At 41.3% G+C, this 16,555-nt stretch overlaps 1 protein-coding gene across 1 annotated transcript in view; it reads left to right on the top strand.

Annotated features, from left to right (window-relative positions):
* Nucleotides 1-16,321, top strand: part of LOC126987834 (gamma-glutamyl hydrolase-like) — a 149,545-nt gene extending 133,224 nt beyond the window's left edge. Inside the window, exons 5-11 of the mRNA XM_050845230.1 lie at nucleotides 2,390-2,557; nucleotides 10,203-10,329; nucleotides 11,886-11,936; nucleotides 12,369-12,589; nucleotides 13,174-13,280; nucleotides 14,267-14,492; nucleotides 14,924-16,321. Coding sequence (XP_050701187.1) covers nucleotides 2,390-2,557; nucleotides 10,203-10,329; nucleotides 11,886-11,936; nucleotides 12,369-12,589; nucleotides 13,174-13,280; nucleotides 14,267-14,492; nucleotides 14,924-15,054 — 1,031 coding nt within the window. The 3' untranslated portion in view covers nucleotides 15,055-16,321. The remainder of the gene's footprint in view (nucleotides 1-2,389; nucleotides 2,558-10,202; nucleotides 10,330-11,885; nucleotides 11,937-12,368; nucleotides 12,590-13,173; nucleotides 13,281-14,266; nucleotides 14,493-14,923) is intronic.
* Nucleotides 16,322-16,555: the final 234 nt, after the last annotated feature.

The raw sequence follows: 16,555 nt of genomic DNA, 5'->3' as shown, positions 1-16,555 counted from the left end.
TCATCGTGTTGACTGATCACAATTCACATGTAAGTTTCTCTCTGTCTGTCAACATTTTTTATACCTTCTTCAATGTTGTTTTCTGTCCTTTTCAGTTAACACACACACACACACACACACACACACACACACAGAGGGGGCGATGAGAGTGAGTCACGGTAAACAAGCATCAGAATACACTGTTTGTGAAGGGATCAGAAGGCTTTTATTACCAAGCTGGGGGGGAGAGAGAGAGAGAGAGAGAGAGAGAGAGAGAGAGAGAGAGAGAGAGAGAGAGAGAGAGAGAGAGAGAGAGAGAGAGAGAGAGAGAGAGAGAGAGAGACAAAGAAACACACAGACAAACATACAGAGTCCCAGACAGACTCGTATTCAACACAAGTGATGCGGTCATAATGATATAGCTGGATGCACTTTTCGTTGTCATTCAGGACCGCGGGCGGATAGAGATTGGGAAGGGGAAGGGAAGGGAATAATGGAACAGAGAGGCATGAAACATCAAATCACCATCACTGACTCTGCAATGTTCGCCCCGTGGGAAAGTGTACCTGCCGCCGCGTCCCTCAGTATCCAGGCAGGGTGACGGTGTGACGGCATCCGCTGAGCTGGTGATGGTGCCCCGTGGAACTCCTCCCCCTCCGCTTGGGCAATGGAGGCATGGGGTATCTTGGGTTCGTGACCTTGAGGGTACGCTCGTGAAAAAGTGAAGGAGAGGAAGAAAGAAGAATAAGTTGAAGAATGAAAAGAACACGAAAAAGAAGAAGAGGGAGAAAAAGAGTAAAAAAAGAAAAAGAAGAAAGAAAAGGTAAAGAAGAAGAAGAAGAAGTAGGGAGGTCACGACTCACTCTCATCGCCCACTCTGTGTGTCTGTGTGTGTGTGTGTGTGTGTGTGTGTGTGTGTGTGTGTGTGTGTGTGTGTGTGTGTGTGTGAACCTCCTGCAGTTCGCCAGGTGTTGTCTCTTTCCCAACAACGGAGGATGACCGAGTGGGTGACCTTGGTGATGGGTTTTCCGTGTTACCCCCCCCCCCCTCTCATCCTACCTCCTTATGTCTGTCTGTCTCTCTACTTACGTGTGTGTGTGTGGGAGAGAGAGAGAGAGAGAGAGAGAGAGAGAGAGAGAGAGAGAGAGAGAGACCATTTATAATTTTACTCATAATCATTATTTTTTTATGGCTTTGCTGCATCTGGACTCATCCAAAATTACCTCACTCCTCCAGCGAGTCTCTCTCTCTCTCTCTCTCTCTCTCTCTCTCTCTCTCTCTCTCTCTCTCTCTCTCTCTCTCTCTCTCTCTCTCTCTCTCTCTCTCTCTCTTGCCTTTACCCTTTCCCTTCTTCCTTCCTTATTTCTTTCCTTCTGTTCCTTCTTGCATCTTTTCCTTCCTTCGTTCCTTCCTTTCATTCATTCAAACATCCTCTCCCCATCATTTATTTTTCATAGGTTCAGAATCAGTCGTGTTATGTCATGTTTGCGGTCTGAGAGTAGCGGCAACAGAGGTCTGAGGTTCGCATTTTAACTCTTGACGCTGTGGTATACTAGAGGGTGTGTATAGCTTCTTCTTTTTTTTACAGCAAAGGAGACAGTTCAAGAGCGTAAGAAAAAATATTAAAAAAAAGCCCGCTACTTACTGCTCCTGAATAGAGGTCAAATGAGTGGCCAAAAAGAGAGGTCAATTTCGGGAGCCTCTTATCCATGCAGTGTTTTATAACGTCAGTGAAAACCCAACTCTAATACTGTTCCATACTTCGATATATTTCTCATTCCCTCCCTTCTCCCTCTCCCACTAGTCCTTCCTTTCCCATCTTTGTCCCTACCTACATAGTTTTCGTCTCCCCCCTTTCCTGTTTGTCCTCTCCGTATCCATCCACAATGCAATGTTTTATAATGTCATTGAAAACCCAACTCCCTGTTCCTCTAATACTGTTCCATACTTCGATATATTTCTCATTCCCTCCCTTCTCCCTCTCCCACTAGTCCTTCCTTTCCCAGCTTTGTCCCTACCTATATAGTTTTCCTCTCCTCCCTTTCCTGTTTGTCCCCTACGCACCCATCCACACTTCCTCTCATTCTCTCCACCCCTCTATTATCTTCCACACCTCCCCATCCACACTCCCTCCACCACTTCTTTCATACCTTTCCCGACAGTCGCTCACTCATCCACATCCTCCACCCTCCACCTTCCTCTTTTTTTTCTCACGTTACTACACCCACCTTATCATTTCACACATCCTCATCCCCCACCTCGTTTAAAATGCTCCCCCTCTCCCTCCCTCACCCTCCACTCCATACTGTGCTCCCCCATCACCTCCTCACACCCAGTCAAACACACCACGAATCATAGAATTTGCCATAACGCTTCTCTTTTCCCCTCTTCTCCCCCCATAACTCTGCAGCCGTTGCGAAGATGGCGACACGAGCACTCCCGGCCGTGGTGATGGTGGGCGGCCTGTTCCTCCTCGGCGTCTGTCTTGGGGACCTGCGCGGCGCGGCGACGGATTCCTTGGGCGTGACGGAGGACGCGACGCTGAACCCCGAAGACCTCAACCTTTACCCCATCATAGGTACGTGGCGGGTGGGTCAGGTTCAGGATGATGAGGTAGTTGCTGGATATGAATGAGGAGCAAAAAAAAAAATGATGATGAAGATATGAAAGAATGTGGTGATAGCAGATATATGGTATGATAAAACGTGGATTAAAAAATATATATGGTTGCTTCAGATACGGAGGGCCATGAGGAGGATGAAGTAGTGACTGTAAGATAATGAAAAACAGTAAGATGATGTAGATTTAAAAGAATGGGAGAAAACGTGGATTAAAAATATATGGTGAATCGGGCACAGAAGTATATTAGTGGGAGGAGAAGCAGAGTGATGTGGTGACTGGAACATAGCAAAGGTAGTGAAAGTAGTAAGTGGGTGAAGGAGTTGCAGGTGACAGGTAGATGGGTGAGGGGATGACAGGTGATAAGTGGGTGAAGTGATGACAGGTGATAGGTGGGTGAAGGGACAACGGGTGGTGGATGGGGGAAGAAAAAGCTAAAAGAAAATGGAGTTGGAAAGGGCAGAGATAGAGAATAGTCTTGGTAAGGGAAGAAGAGAGGTAGAACGGACGAAAGGGAAAGGAAAGGCAAGGGATGGAGAATGCTGAAATGAGAAGGGGTTGAGAAGGAAAGGGAAAAAGCTAAAAGAGAAGGGAGTTGGAAAGGGAAGAGATAGAGAATAGTCTTGGTAAGGGAAGGAGAAAGGGACGGACGAAAGGGAAAGGAAAGGTGAAGGATGGAGAATGCTGAAAGGAGAAGGGGTTGAGAAGGAAAGGGAAAAAGCTAAAAGAGAAGGGAGTTGGAAAGGGGAGAGATAGGGAATATTGTCTTGGTAAGGGAAGGAGAGAGGGAGGACGGACGAAAGGGAAAGGAAAGGTAAGGGATGAAGAATGCTGAAAGGAGAAGGGATTGAGAAGGAAAGGGAAAAAGCAGAGAGAGAGGACATAATGGGAAAAAGTAGGAGGTTGGAAAGCAAACAGTAGAATATCCTCGGTTAATAAAGGAAGGAAAAATAGAGGACAGAACAGAAGGAAAAGAAAAACAGGAGACTATTGACTGGGAAAGGGGAAAAAGAAGAAATGGGAAGAGGGAAGGGGTGAGAAGAGGAGGGGGATTGGCACTTGATATTAAAGAGGAAGTGGAGGGGAGTGTGAGTTGAAATATCAGGTAAATGAATGTTGTTGTAGCGAGGAAGCTGGATGGAGTGAGGAAAAATAAAAACGATTGCCTCAAGGTCGTTAACATACAAGTTGAAACAAAAAGAGAAGGTTGTAATCCGATCATGTGCTAGAGGCTTGTGAAGGGATCAGATGAAGGTAGGTGGCGGACAGGATGGCAGATGTGTTAAAGTGTGAAAGGAAAGCATAACGCGTCTTGATGTTGGTGGAAGTTAGAGGGAATTGAAAGTCGTGTTCTGAAACGTGGAGGCAAAGGCTCTGGGGCATCGGACACCTCTCCTCCCGAAACTAACCTCTCTTTTTGGCCACTCCTTTGACCTCTATTCAGGAGCGGTAAGTAGCGGGCTTTTTTTAATATTTTTCTTTACGCCCTAGAACTGTCTCCTTAGCTCTAAAAAATAAAATCCGACTCTGCTCTAATTTGGAGACGAAGAAGATATCAGGAAATAAAACGTAGACAGATGGTAAGTGGATGTCAGGTAGAGGTGAGAATTACAGGCCAAAGGTAAAGGCTGCGTTTTGTTCGACTGATTTAGAGGCGAAGGTGATATATGGAAACTAAACGAAGATATAGAGGTGATAGGTAGCATTTCAGGTGTAGATGAAAATTATAGGCCGTGTGTAATAACGTAAAGGCAAGGACTGTGATGCATCCGACACAGGACTAATTTACAAGCGAAGGAGATTTTTGTAAACTAAACGAAAATAGACAGGCGATAGATGGGATTTCAGAGGGTGTTGAGACTAAAGGCGAAGCTACAATCCATCCAGGTGTACGAAAGCGGGCAGGTGATGTTTCAGGTGTAGTGTTGAAACGTAAAGGTGAAGCTACAGTGCATTCAGGTGTAGGTACGCGGTCAGGTGGAATTTCAGGTGTAATGTTGAAGCGTAAATGTTAAGTTCAGGCATCCAGGTGTAATTACAGATGAAACATTGAAACGTGGGAGGAAAACTACAGTACATCCAGGTGTAGATATGCGGTAGGTGTAATAACAGGTAAGGTGTTGAAAGCGGAGGGAGAAGAGCTGTGATGCATTAGTACGAAAGCGAATTAAAAAGGGGGAGAGATGTAGGAGACTAATCAAAAGGGACACAGGTGACAGATGGGGTAGCAGGTGGTGATGTGTTTCAGGTGGCGGGGCGGGGCGGGGTGAGGGGTGTGAGGGAGGGGTAGGGAAATTAGACTCACCCGCCCCAGAGCTGATTAAATGGATAAAAATGTGCTGGAGACGACAGAGAAAGGCAGAAAAGAAAACTGAGCTATGGAGAAGTACGAGTATGTTGATTTCAAAGCTATTACGTGATGAAAAGTGGATTAAAAGAGATATACGGTGGCTTCAGGTACGAAAGTTAATTAGGAATATGATGTAGTTGCTGGAAATGAATGAGGAGCATAAAGAGAATGAAGATATGAAAGAATGTATTGATGGCAGATGGTATAGCAAAACGTGGATGATTAAAAAATATACATGGTAACTTCAGATTGGAAAGGCCGTTAGGAGGGTGAGGTAGTGACTGAAAATAATGAAAAAAGAAATATGATGAAAATATAAAAGAACGTACTGATGACATATATTGTGTGATAAAACGTGGATTAAAGAAATTTTATGGTGAATCAGATATGAGAGTAAAGGTGAAGGAAGAGAAAATGGATGAGTTGGTGACGAAATTAATCAGAAGTAGAAAGGGGAAGGTTATGTGAATGGCAGAAGTGAGGACAGATTTATTATATGATGAAGAAACGTGGAGGTGGAAAAATATATATATGGTGATTCAGGTACAAAAGTTGACTAGAAGGAGGAGGAGGTGGTGACTGGAAAATAGCTGGTGACTGGAAAATAGCAAAAAACAAAGACGATGTAGATATAAAGAAATGTACAGATGATATATTGTGTGAGAAAACGTGGATTAAAAAAAACATATGGTAGCTTCAAGTTCGAACGTTTATTAAGAGGAGGAGGAGGAGGAGGTGGTGACTGGAAAATAGCGAAAAACAAAGACGATGTAGATATAAAGAAATGTACTGATGATTATATATACTGTGCGAGAAAACGTGGATTAAAAAAACAAAACATATATGGTTGCTTCAAGTTCGAAAGTTTATTAGAGGAGGTGGTGGTGGTGGTGGTGGTGGTGATGACTATATATTAATTAAAAACAGAAATGGAATGGACATGTGAAGGGGAGTGGTGATGCCAGACATGTAATGAAATGGGAAGGTGAAAATTATATTATGGCGCATCAGGTACGAAATTTAATTAGGAGGAAGAGGTGAAGCTAACTCAAAACCAATCAGAATACAAATTTAATGTAGATGTGGAAGAATGAGATGATAACTAAGGCACTGTGTTTTGAAATGAAGGTCAAAAAACTAAGATCCCCCGAGACTGAATTGATAAAGAGGAGAAAGAACTGACTGGATATTAATCAAGAATACAAATTTAATGTAGATATGGAAGAATGAGATGATAACTAAGGCACTGTGTTGTGAAATGGAAGGGAAAACTAACATCCCCCCGAGACTGAATTGATAAAGAGGAGAAAGAACTGACTGGAAATAAATCAGAAACACAAATTTAATGTAGATATGGAAGAATGAGATGATAACTAAGGCACTGTGTTTTGAAATGAAGGTAAAAAAACTAAGATCCCCCGAGACTGAATTGATAAAGAGGAGAAAGAACTGACTGGAAATTAATCAAGAATACAAATTTAATGTAGATATGGAAGAATGAGATGATAACTAAGGCACTGTGTTGTGAAATGAAGGTAAAAAAAACTCCCCCGAAACTGAATTGATAAAGAGGAGAAAGAACTGACTGGATATTAATCAAGAATACAAATTTAATGTAGATATGGAAGAATGAGATGATAACTAAGGCACTGTGTTTTGAAATGAAGGTAAAAAAACTAAGATCCCCCCGAGACGGAATTGATAAAGAGGAGAAAGAACTGACTGGAAATTAATCAAGAATACAAATTTAATGTAGATATGGAGGAATGAGATGATAACTAAGGCACTGTGTTGTGAAATGGAAGGGAAAACTAAGTAAGATACCCCCGAGACTGAATTGATAAAGAGGAGAAAGAACTGACTGGAAATTAATCAAGAATACAAATTTAATGTAGATGTGGAAGAATGAGATGATAACTAAGGCACTGTGTTGTGAAATGGAAGGGAAAACTAACTAAAATCCCCCCGAGACTGAACTGATAAAGAGGGGGAGAGGTGACTGGAGACTAATCAGAAACACAAAGGTAATGGAGAGATTGAAGAATGAGATGATAACTAAGGCACTGTGTTTTGAAATGGAAGGGAAAACTAACTAACATCCCCCCGAGACTGAATTGATAAAGAGGGGGAGAGGTGACTGGAGACTAATCAGAAACACAAAGGTAATGGAGATAAGAAGGAATTTGCTGATTTCAGAAACAATTTATTTATTTATTTATGTATTCATTTATTTGTCATATTTATTTCACTTTAGTTTAATTTATTTTTGAAACGTGAAGGGATAAATCTGATGTACCCGGGACTTTGTTAATTAAGTAGAGAAAGAGAACTCTGAAGATTAAGCAAGATGACTATTACGGGTTGAGAAGTGCCAGGCTTGAGGATTTAGTTTTTTTTTTTTTTTTTTGGGGGGGGGGGAGGGGGGATGACGGGTCTAATTAAAACGGCACGGTACCTGCTTAGTAAGGATCAAATTGAGAGATAACTTTTTTTAAATTAAGGAACTATTAAAGAAGTGCAAGTAAGGTTCAGACTTCCCAAGATAACTTTTTAAAGGAACATTATTGAAGAGGCGTGCAATGGTCAAGTTCAAACTGTTAGAAAGAACTTTTAAAGAAACCTAATTGAAAAGGTACACAGGTTAGGTTCAAACTGACTCAGAGAACTTTTTGAGGGACACAGGTAAGGTTCAAACTGACTCAGAGAAGAGACTTTAAAGAGTATAGCGAAGTGGTGTGTGGTTGTAATGAAGAGGGGAGAGAAGGGGAAGAGAGAGGGAAGGGAAGAGCTGGGTACAGACGTGGTAGGGGAGAAAGGGGAGGATGCATGGAGAGGTGAGTAATGGGGAGTTGGAAGAGGTTGGAAGAGGATAGAGAAAGAGTACGTGGAAGTGATGTAAGAGGAGAGAAGAGGAAGAGAGGAAGAGGACTGTATGCACGAGAGATGTGGAAAAATAAAGAAAGGTTATGAGAGAAGGGAAGAGGAGGTAGAAGAACTGTGGAAAGGAAGACTGAGATGAAAGTAGAGAGAGGACAAGAGACAAAGAAGGAAGGAAGGAAGGGAAAGCTATGGAGTAGGAAGGAAGAAAGAATAAGATAGAATAAAGAATGAAGGAGAAAGGGAGGAAAGAAGGAAGTGTGGTAGAAATGCAAGAAAGAAAAGAAGAGAGGAAGGGAAAGAGAAGGAAAAGGTTCAAGGAGATTAGAGAAGGAAGAGAGGGAAAGAAGGAAAGGCGGGAGGGAAAGAAGAGATAAATGGGAGGAAAGGAATGAGTAGAAACAGATAAAAGGAAAATCAGGGAAGGAAAAAAGGAAGGGAGGAAAGGCGGGAAGGATATGGAGGAAGGATTTGATTGATTTGATCCCGTTGGAGAGAAACACTTTATTGGATACTTGCCTCCCCTCCGTGTCGTGGGAGAGGAGGAGGAGGAGGAGAAGAAGAAGAAGAAGAAGGAGGAGGAGGAAGTTAGGTACGCCAGGTAGGACGGAGAGGAAAAAAAACGGAAGGAGAAAGAGGAAGAGAGGGTGGAGGAATATTGGATTGCAAGGAATAGGAGAAGGGAGAGAGATCTGACGGAGGAAGGAGGTAAGAAGGACTCAACCGGAAAGGAAGGGAGAGAGAGGAGGGAGTAAAGGAGGGAAGAGAAACGGACTGCGAAGAGGAAGAGGAAGAGAGGGAGGAGGAAAGGGATGGAGGAAGACTAAGCAGGTTTGAGAGAGAGAGAGAGAGAGAGAGAGAGAGAGAGAGAGAGAGAGAGAGAGAGAGAGAGAGAGAGAGAGAGAGAGAGAGAGAGAGAGAGAGAGAGAGAGAGAGAGAGAGAGAGAGAGAGAGAGCAAAACAGCTGATGCAAATAATATTGATTGACAGAACGTTATTAGTTTTCGTATGAAGCAGAGGCGGACGACAAGTAGATGAAAAATAGATAGACAGATAGATAGATAGATAAGTAGATAGATAGATATATAGAGGGATAGATAGATAGAGATAGATACATTGGCATTCAGGTAAGGAAATAGATAGATAAATGTGGAGATAAAGATAGATAGATAGGAAAGTAGATAAATGTATGATGATATAGATGGAGATTATGAATGCTTAAATAGAACACACACACACACACACACACACACACACACACACACACACACACACACACACACACACACACACACACACACACACACACACTCATTGGCTCATGCTGTATAAAAACATATAATTATGGAGTTTAATAAGTATATTTTTCAGCGGGTGTGTCGGTTGAAACAAATGATTAGTCTCCAGCAAGTTTTTTTTTTTCCGACGCTAAAATTCCACCGTAACTTAATTATTTTCGTATGAACTTATTTTTTAAACTGTTACACGTTTCTTTTTTCTTTATCAGTTGTTTTCGTAACTTCATTTCTAATTATTAAATCTTTCTTCATCCTCTCATATTTTTCGTAACCTCATTTCTAAACTTTCAAATCTCTCTCTATTTTTTTCGTAACTTTATTTCTCAACTATTAAAATCTTTTTCTATCATTTTGTTTCGTAACCTCATTTCTAAACTATCAAATTATTCTATATTTTTTTCGTAACTTTATTTCTCAACTATTAAAATCTTTCTTCTTTCTATCATTTTGTTTCATAACCTCATTTCTAAACTATCAAATCATTCTCTATTTTTTCGTAACTTTATTTCTCAACTATTAAAATCTTTCTTCTTTCTATCATTTTGTTTCATAACCTCATTTCTAAACTATCAAATCATTCTCTATTTTTTCGTAACTTTATTTCTCAACTATTAAAATCTTTCTTCTTTCTATCATTTTGTTTCATAACCTCATTTCTAAACTATTAAATATTTCTATATATTTTTCGTAACTTTATTTCTCAACTATTAAAATCTTTCTTCTTTTTGTCATTTTGTTTCATAACCTCATTTCTAAACTATCAAATCATTCTCTATTTTTTCGTAACTTTATTTCTCAACTATTAAAATCTTTCTTCTTTCTATCATTTTGTTTCGTAACCTCATTTCTAAACTATCTAATCTTTCTATATATTTTTCGTAACTTTATTTCTCAACTATTAAATCTTTCTTCTTTTTATCATTTTGTTTCGTAACCTCATTTCTAAACTATTAAATATTTCTTCTTTCTACTATTTCGTAACCTTATCTCAGCATATTTTAAAAGCTGTCTGCGTAACCCCTATGCACATTTTGTTTTCTCTTTTTAGTCAACGTGTGTCTTCCTCTTTTCTCCCGCAGGAATCTTGTCGCAGGAGCTCAGTAGAAGCATGGACAACGCTCTGGACCCACACAACTACACGTCCTACATCGCGGCCTCCTACGTCAAGTTCTACGAGAGCGCCGGAGCGAGGGTGGTGCCGATCCTGTACGTGTGTGTTTGTGTTGGCGACACTGGCGAAGGGATGAGGGCGGGAGGCGGGCGGGAGGAAGAGGAGGAGGGTGAGAAAGAAAGTCTGTTGAGGAAAGGAAGGTTGGACCATGGGAAAGGGAATGAAAGGGAGGAATGAAGGCACGATTAGGTATTGGAAGAGTATAGGAAAGGCATACGTGGGTGGAGATGAAAATGGGGAAAAAGGATAAAGAAAGGGAATTAAGGTAGGAGAAGCGAAGGAAGTGAATGGAGGTTCGACAAGAAAGGTATAAGAAAGGGGAAAATGGGTAGGAATAGGTAAGGGAGGAAAAGTAGGAAGGAAAAATCGTGTATGGTAGAAATTGGAAGGGGAGACGAAGTATGAAGGAAAGACAGGGCGCAAATATGGAAATGAAAAGGAAATGGAATAAACGGAGAAGGACAGAGATAAAACTAGATATGTAAGGAATATAAAGATAGTTATGGAAAGGGGAAGAAGGAGAAAGGGAAGACAGCACAAATAGAAAGAAAGGAAATGAAACGGAGTGAATGAAAATCTGGTTAAGCATCAGAAGAGTTTAGAAAATGAAAAAAAAAGTGAAAAAAAGAAAGGGGGAGAGAGATGAAAAAGGTGTGACTTGAAAAGGATCGGACAGAAGAGGGTGAAGAGGGCGGGGGAGGAAAGGAAGATGGATTGGGTCAGGGGAGGAAATTAGGGGTTGGGTGGGAGGTGAGGTGTGGGAGGAAGATGGACGAAGATGGATTGAGGTCAAGGAGAGGAGGAGACAGAGGCGGAGAGAGTGGGATTAGTGGAGACGTAATGGATGGAGACATTATTAAGAGAGAGAGAGAGAGAGAGAGAGAGAGAGTGAAGGTTCGACAAGGCATTGGAGGGGGAAAGGGAACGGAAAAGTTGGTAGGGGTGGGAAAGGAGAGAGAGAGAGAGAGAGAGAGAGAGAGAGAGAGAGAGAGAGAGAGAGAGAGAGAGAGAGAGAGAGAGAGAGAGAGAGAGAGAGAGAGAGAGAGAGAGAGAGAGAGAGAGAGAGAGAGAGAGAGAGAGAGAGAGAGAGAAAATCATCATGTCACGTCTCCAATTTCACCTCACGTGGTCAGAATTTCCAAACACTTTTTAATTAGAGTCCGAGTTGGTTCCCCCCCCACCCACCCCCCAACCCTCCGCCTTCCTCATGTTGACGTGCATAGCTATTAATAACATGAAAAAAAGTAAAAAGGTCACAGGTAAAGGAAATTAGGTCAGCAGTGGTAGCAGAAATATTTATAATGACGTTTGAAGTAGTAGTAGTAGTAGTAGTAGTAGTAGTAGTAGTAGTAGTAGTAGTAGCAGCAGTAGTAGTAGTAGAGAAGATGGCGCCACTATAAACACTTGCCTGCGCCATGACGGGCTGGGGCCAACTACCATCCAGGCCCTTCAAGAAAGCCTACCGGCGTTATTGGCGTAAAAAATAAAAAATAAAAAAATAAAGTAGTAGTAGTAGTAGTAGTAGTAGTAGGAGGAGGAGGAGGAGCAGCAGGATCATCGCCCCATCAACCCTCATTCTCGCCCTTCACAGGATTAACCAGGATGACGAATACTACCAGAGCATGGCCGCCTCCATTAACGGGTAAGTCTTCTGCTTCTTCTTGAGTCCTTGAAGGGGATGATAAAGACCCGCCACTTAAACTCCAATCACTTTAACAGCAAACAGTGCCGATTTCCGACCCAATAAACTGCTTTCATCACCCAAATAACTGCATTCATTTATGGTTATCGTTTGAAGGGTTAATTATTGGTGCTTCTTGGCAACAGTTATGGTCAGAAACCGGTAAATACGCGGCTCTTGAGTACGATAATCTGACAACGGTGGTTTCTTGTCATTCCCATTCATCAATCTACCACTGTTTAGCAACCACGTATATTCTCCCCATTTCTTCCCCTCACCAACCACGCATATCCCTTAGTCGTCCGCTTACCCCATAACTATTTCCACCATTCACCCTGTAGATGATATTTGTCGTCCCTATTCAACCACCTTTTCCCCATTTCTACCCCTCAGCATGGTGTTTCCCGGGGGGTCGGCATCCATCACCAACAGCAGCGGGTACGGGCGTGCTGGGGACCTGATGTACGAGCTTCTGCAGGAGAGAGACCCACCCGTGCCGTTGATGGCCACCTGCCTGGGCTTCGAGATGCAGATGTACCTCGCGGGCAACCGATCCTACCCGCTCACCTCCTGCGCCGCTTCCAATAGGGCCGACCCCCTCTACCTTACCCCCGGTGCGTGACGTAGTAGTAGTAGTAGTAGTAGTAGTAGTAGTAGTAGTAGTAATAGTCTAGTAGTAGTAGTAGTTGTTGTTCTAATTGTTATGGTAGTAGTTGTAGTAGTAGTAGTAGTAGTAGTAGTAGTAGCAGTAGCAGTAGTAATAGTCTAGTAGTAGTAGTAATTGTTGTCGTTGTTGTAATTGTTATGGTAGTAGTAGTAGTAGTGGTAGTAGATGAGTAGTAGTAGATAAGAGAAGATGGCGCCACTATAAACACCTGCTTGCAGCAATACGGGCTGGGGCCGACTACCAGTCAGGCCCCTCAAGCAAGCCTACCGGCGCTATAGGCGTAGACGTAAAAAAATAAAAAAAATAGTAGTAGTAGTAGTAGTAGTAGTAGTAGCAGGGGGAAAAGGAGGAAGAAGACAAATAGCAGAAGCAACTGTATGGTTATCGTCAGTAGCAACACTAACAAGTCCAGACATCATCTTAACCACTCTTGAATAATAAACGTACTTCAATTCACGCATCTCACAAGTATATACAGTTGTCAGTGAGGTTGTGTCAGTCAGCATCAAGCGTGTGTGCGGTGTGTTTCAGAGTGGGAGGAGTCGAGGCTGCTGGGAGAGGCGCCGGCTGATGTGCTGGAGACCTTCACCTCCACCAACGCCACCAGCAACTTCCACAAGTATTGCGTCCTCCCACAGGTAACCTTCATGCTTCCTTTCTCTCCTCACTTTCATCTGTCACCGTCCAGGAGCTGAATCTTTTTTGTATAACAGTGAGGTTTCAGATTTCTTTTTTGGTAAACTTTCGAGTTATAATGAAATCTGACCGATCATGCATAAAGGGGCTATTACACTGGGCAAATTTTCCGTGGATCTTCAGTCAAACCACGATTTCCTCTGGCGTGGTTCTTATATTTCCGTGGTGTTCTGACGTGTCCACGATCTTCCAAAGGTACGGTAGATATCACTGAAGGACGACGGTATTACTCACCATCAGCAGCAGCAGCAATAACAAGAAACAAAATTTAATGAGAACCACGCTAGCGGAAATCGTGGTTTGGCTGAAGATCCACAGAAAATTTGCCCAGTGTAATAGCCCCTTTAGACAGGCAACCTTCCTTTATGTATAGAAGTGATGCAAACTAAGAACATGTAATACTGACTGACCGGTTTTATGAAAGTGATGCAGAACTTTGCTTGTTAAATTTATGTTTCTAATAGAGGAGAGCTCTGTTTTAATAAGATGCCTCGTTTAATCATAGCTTCCTCTTAATGAGTCTGCATTCATGATATACGAAGCTGAGGTTGGTGATTCACGCTAGTATGTTTAATCAAGAATGGGTATTTGTCTTTCTTCCTCAGTGGTAAGTTTTTGTTTACAAAAAAGTAAAGCTGAGGCTGATTACACATGCCAGTATGTTTGTGATTAAGACTTTATATATTTATTCTTTCTTCCACAGTATATAAGTTTATATTTTCAAGAGAGCTGAGGTTGGACACTTACAAATGATAGTACAATGAATGAGGCTTCATGTATATTGTTCCTCCTTGATGTTATGAGGATGAAGCACTCGACAGACAGAAGGAGCATGGTCATTGAATGTATAACCTCATAATATAAACAAGAAATTTGACAAAAAGACATGATGATGGTGACGATGATGATGTATGTCTCTCCCCTTCAGACCTTCAACTCCCTCGGCATCCACAACGACTACCGGCTGCTGTCCACTTCCGTAGATGACGATGGGGTGGAGTATGTGTCTACAGTGGAGCACAAGACTCTGCCCTTCTATGGCACCCAATGGCACCCCGAGAAGAACTCATACGAGTGGAAGTTTTCCTCCATTCCTCACACACGCGCAGCCATCCACGCCGCCCAGTATGTTGCCGATCACTTCATTGAGCAAGGTATGTATGTTTTGTTTTGTCTATCTTAAATGGGCAAACATAACTCTCAGTATCTTTATAGTCAACCATGATGCATAAATATCCTTAGCCTGTCCATATCTGTGGGTAACGTTGGCTTGGGGCTTTAGGCAATGCTAATTCTGTAGTGTCCACTGTTTGCGTCTCGTTGCCTCTCAGGCCAGTTCACGCCTGTCCTGTACCACGTCCACACATACACGTTTGTATTCTGTTTACTTCCAAAAGAATATACAAACTATAGGTTATTCAGTGTTTGCCTATCCCATCATTGCAAGTCCAGACAACGGGCTGAACCACAGTGTCACCAAAAAAATAATCACATAACCTGCATAGGACTCCGTTATGCACACCAATACTTTTATAGGTTTCAAATTATACTATCCTTAAGAATATGGCGGTGTTTTTCCCTCCAGCTCGTGCCAACCCCCAGACCTTCCCAACCACAGAGGAGGAGGAAGCTGCCCTCATTTACAACTACTCCCCCACCTACACTGCCAATCTCTACAGCAGCTCCTCCTTCCAGCAGTGCTACTTCTTTGAGTGATCTCATGAAACACAACCATTGCAAGATATGCTAAGATAATCGGTAGGCATGGATTTTGTTCTTTGGTAATCAGTAGCAGTAGTTTTGTACGTAGATTGTAAAAGGTTTGCTCATTTATCTTGGTATGGTACAAGGTAGCTGTGTTCATTTGTTGTTTTGCGTTTACTAACATCCTTAGTTTTTTGCACTGACTCTGAAACAATGATCTATTTCACCTTACCTTTCATAACATTGAAATCAAAATGTTCAGAAAAAAACATTTCAAATTGTCAAGTTTTGCTAAGGAAATTTAGTTTGGGTTAAGTTAAGGAAGAATTTATTATTATTATTATTATTATTATTATTATTATTATTATTATTATTATTATTATTATTATTATTATTATTATTATTATTATTATTATTATTATTATTATTATTATTATTATTATTATTATTATTATTATTATTATTATTATTATTATTATTATTATTATCATCATTATTATTATTATTATTTTTAGTAGTAGTAGTGCATTATTCTTATAATTTTCTTTCCATTATCAGAGATCTTAAATGTAAGTTTAATAAAAATCTTTCCAAGATTATATTTGTAAAGAAAAAAGTTGGTAGCTCAGTGTCCAAACACAACAGGGCCATAACTTCTGGGGGGGCGAGGGAGCTACAGCCTTCCGAACGTTTTCTACATCGGCCTTAAAATATCCCTAACAGTGCTTACTTTTCAAAAACATTTCCCCCACCTGCACATGCTCGCTTTACTGCCCCCCCCCCATGAACTTATGATGCTCTCTAGTCCCCCAAAAATCTGCCAGAATCAAGGGCCTGCACACTGTTAGTTGCAATAAATTTGGTTGTGAACTTAAAAGTACAAATACAAACTGTGCTACTTTTTGGGTTCAACAGTAATGTAATTTTGTAAGGGCCCAAGAGGGGCAGGAAAGTTTTCAGTAATCTCCACGGTGGTTCAAAGCACACACTTGTGATATGATAAGTGTCTTGAGGAGTTATGAGGAAATTATTATATATTTTGTAAAGCCATGTTAGGCATATTGCACTCTCCCAACTTGACAGAAGCAAGACTTTGAAGAAATAGCAAGTCTTATCTTTTTATTAATACAATGTCTCCTTCCATATATATGTAGTTTTACCCAATGCAAATACTATCCAGGTGGAAAAGTTATTTTAACATTTATAACAAAAGGTTGACAATGTTGTTTAAGGTCTTTCCGCCGAATTAATGACATGCTCATTAAACAGTCACCCATGATGCATTGTTTTCTTGAAGTGCAATTACTGTATAAAAAACATATTCCTGTAAAATATTCATGATGTTTCTTAACTTTGATGTATGGGTGATGATACAAATACAAGGTTACTTTACTTCATCATATTTACATAAAATATCATCAGGTGTATCAATGAAATAAATGTTTCTGGTGATCTGTGCCATGGCTCTGCAGGGCACTACTGAATGGCTCACAGACGACAAGCGGTATAGTAA

The sequence above is a fragment of the Eriocheir sinensis genome, chromosome 66 (assembly GCF_024679095.1).
Source record: "Eriocheir sinensis breed Jianghai 21 chromosome 66, ASM2467909v1, whole genome shotgun sequence".
Taxonomy (NCBI): Eukaryota; Metazoa; Arthropoda; class Malacostraca; order Decapoda; family Varunidae; genus Eriocheir; species Eriocheir sinensis.
The sequence above is the reverse complement of the archived record's forward strand: the minus strand, read 5'-3'. Positions and strand labels throughout refer to the sequence as shown.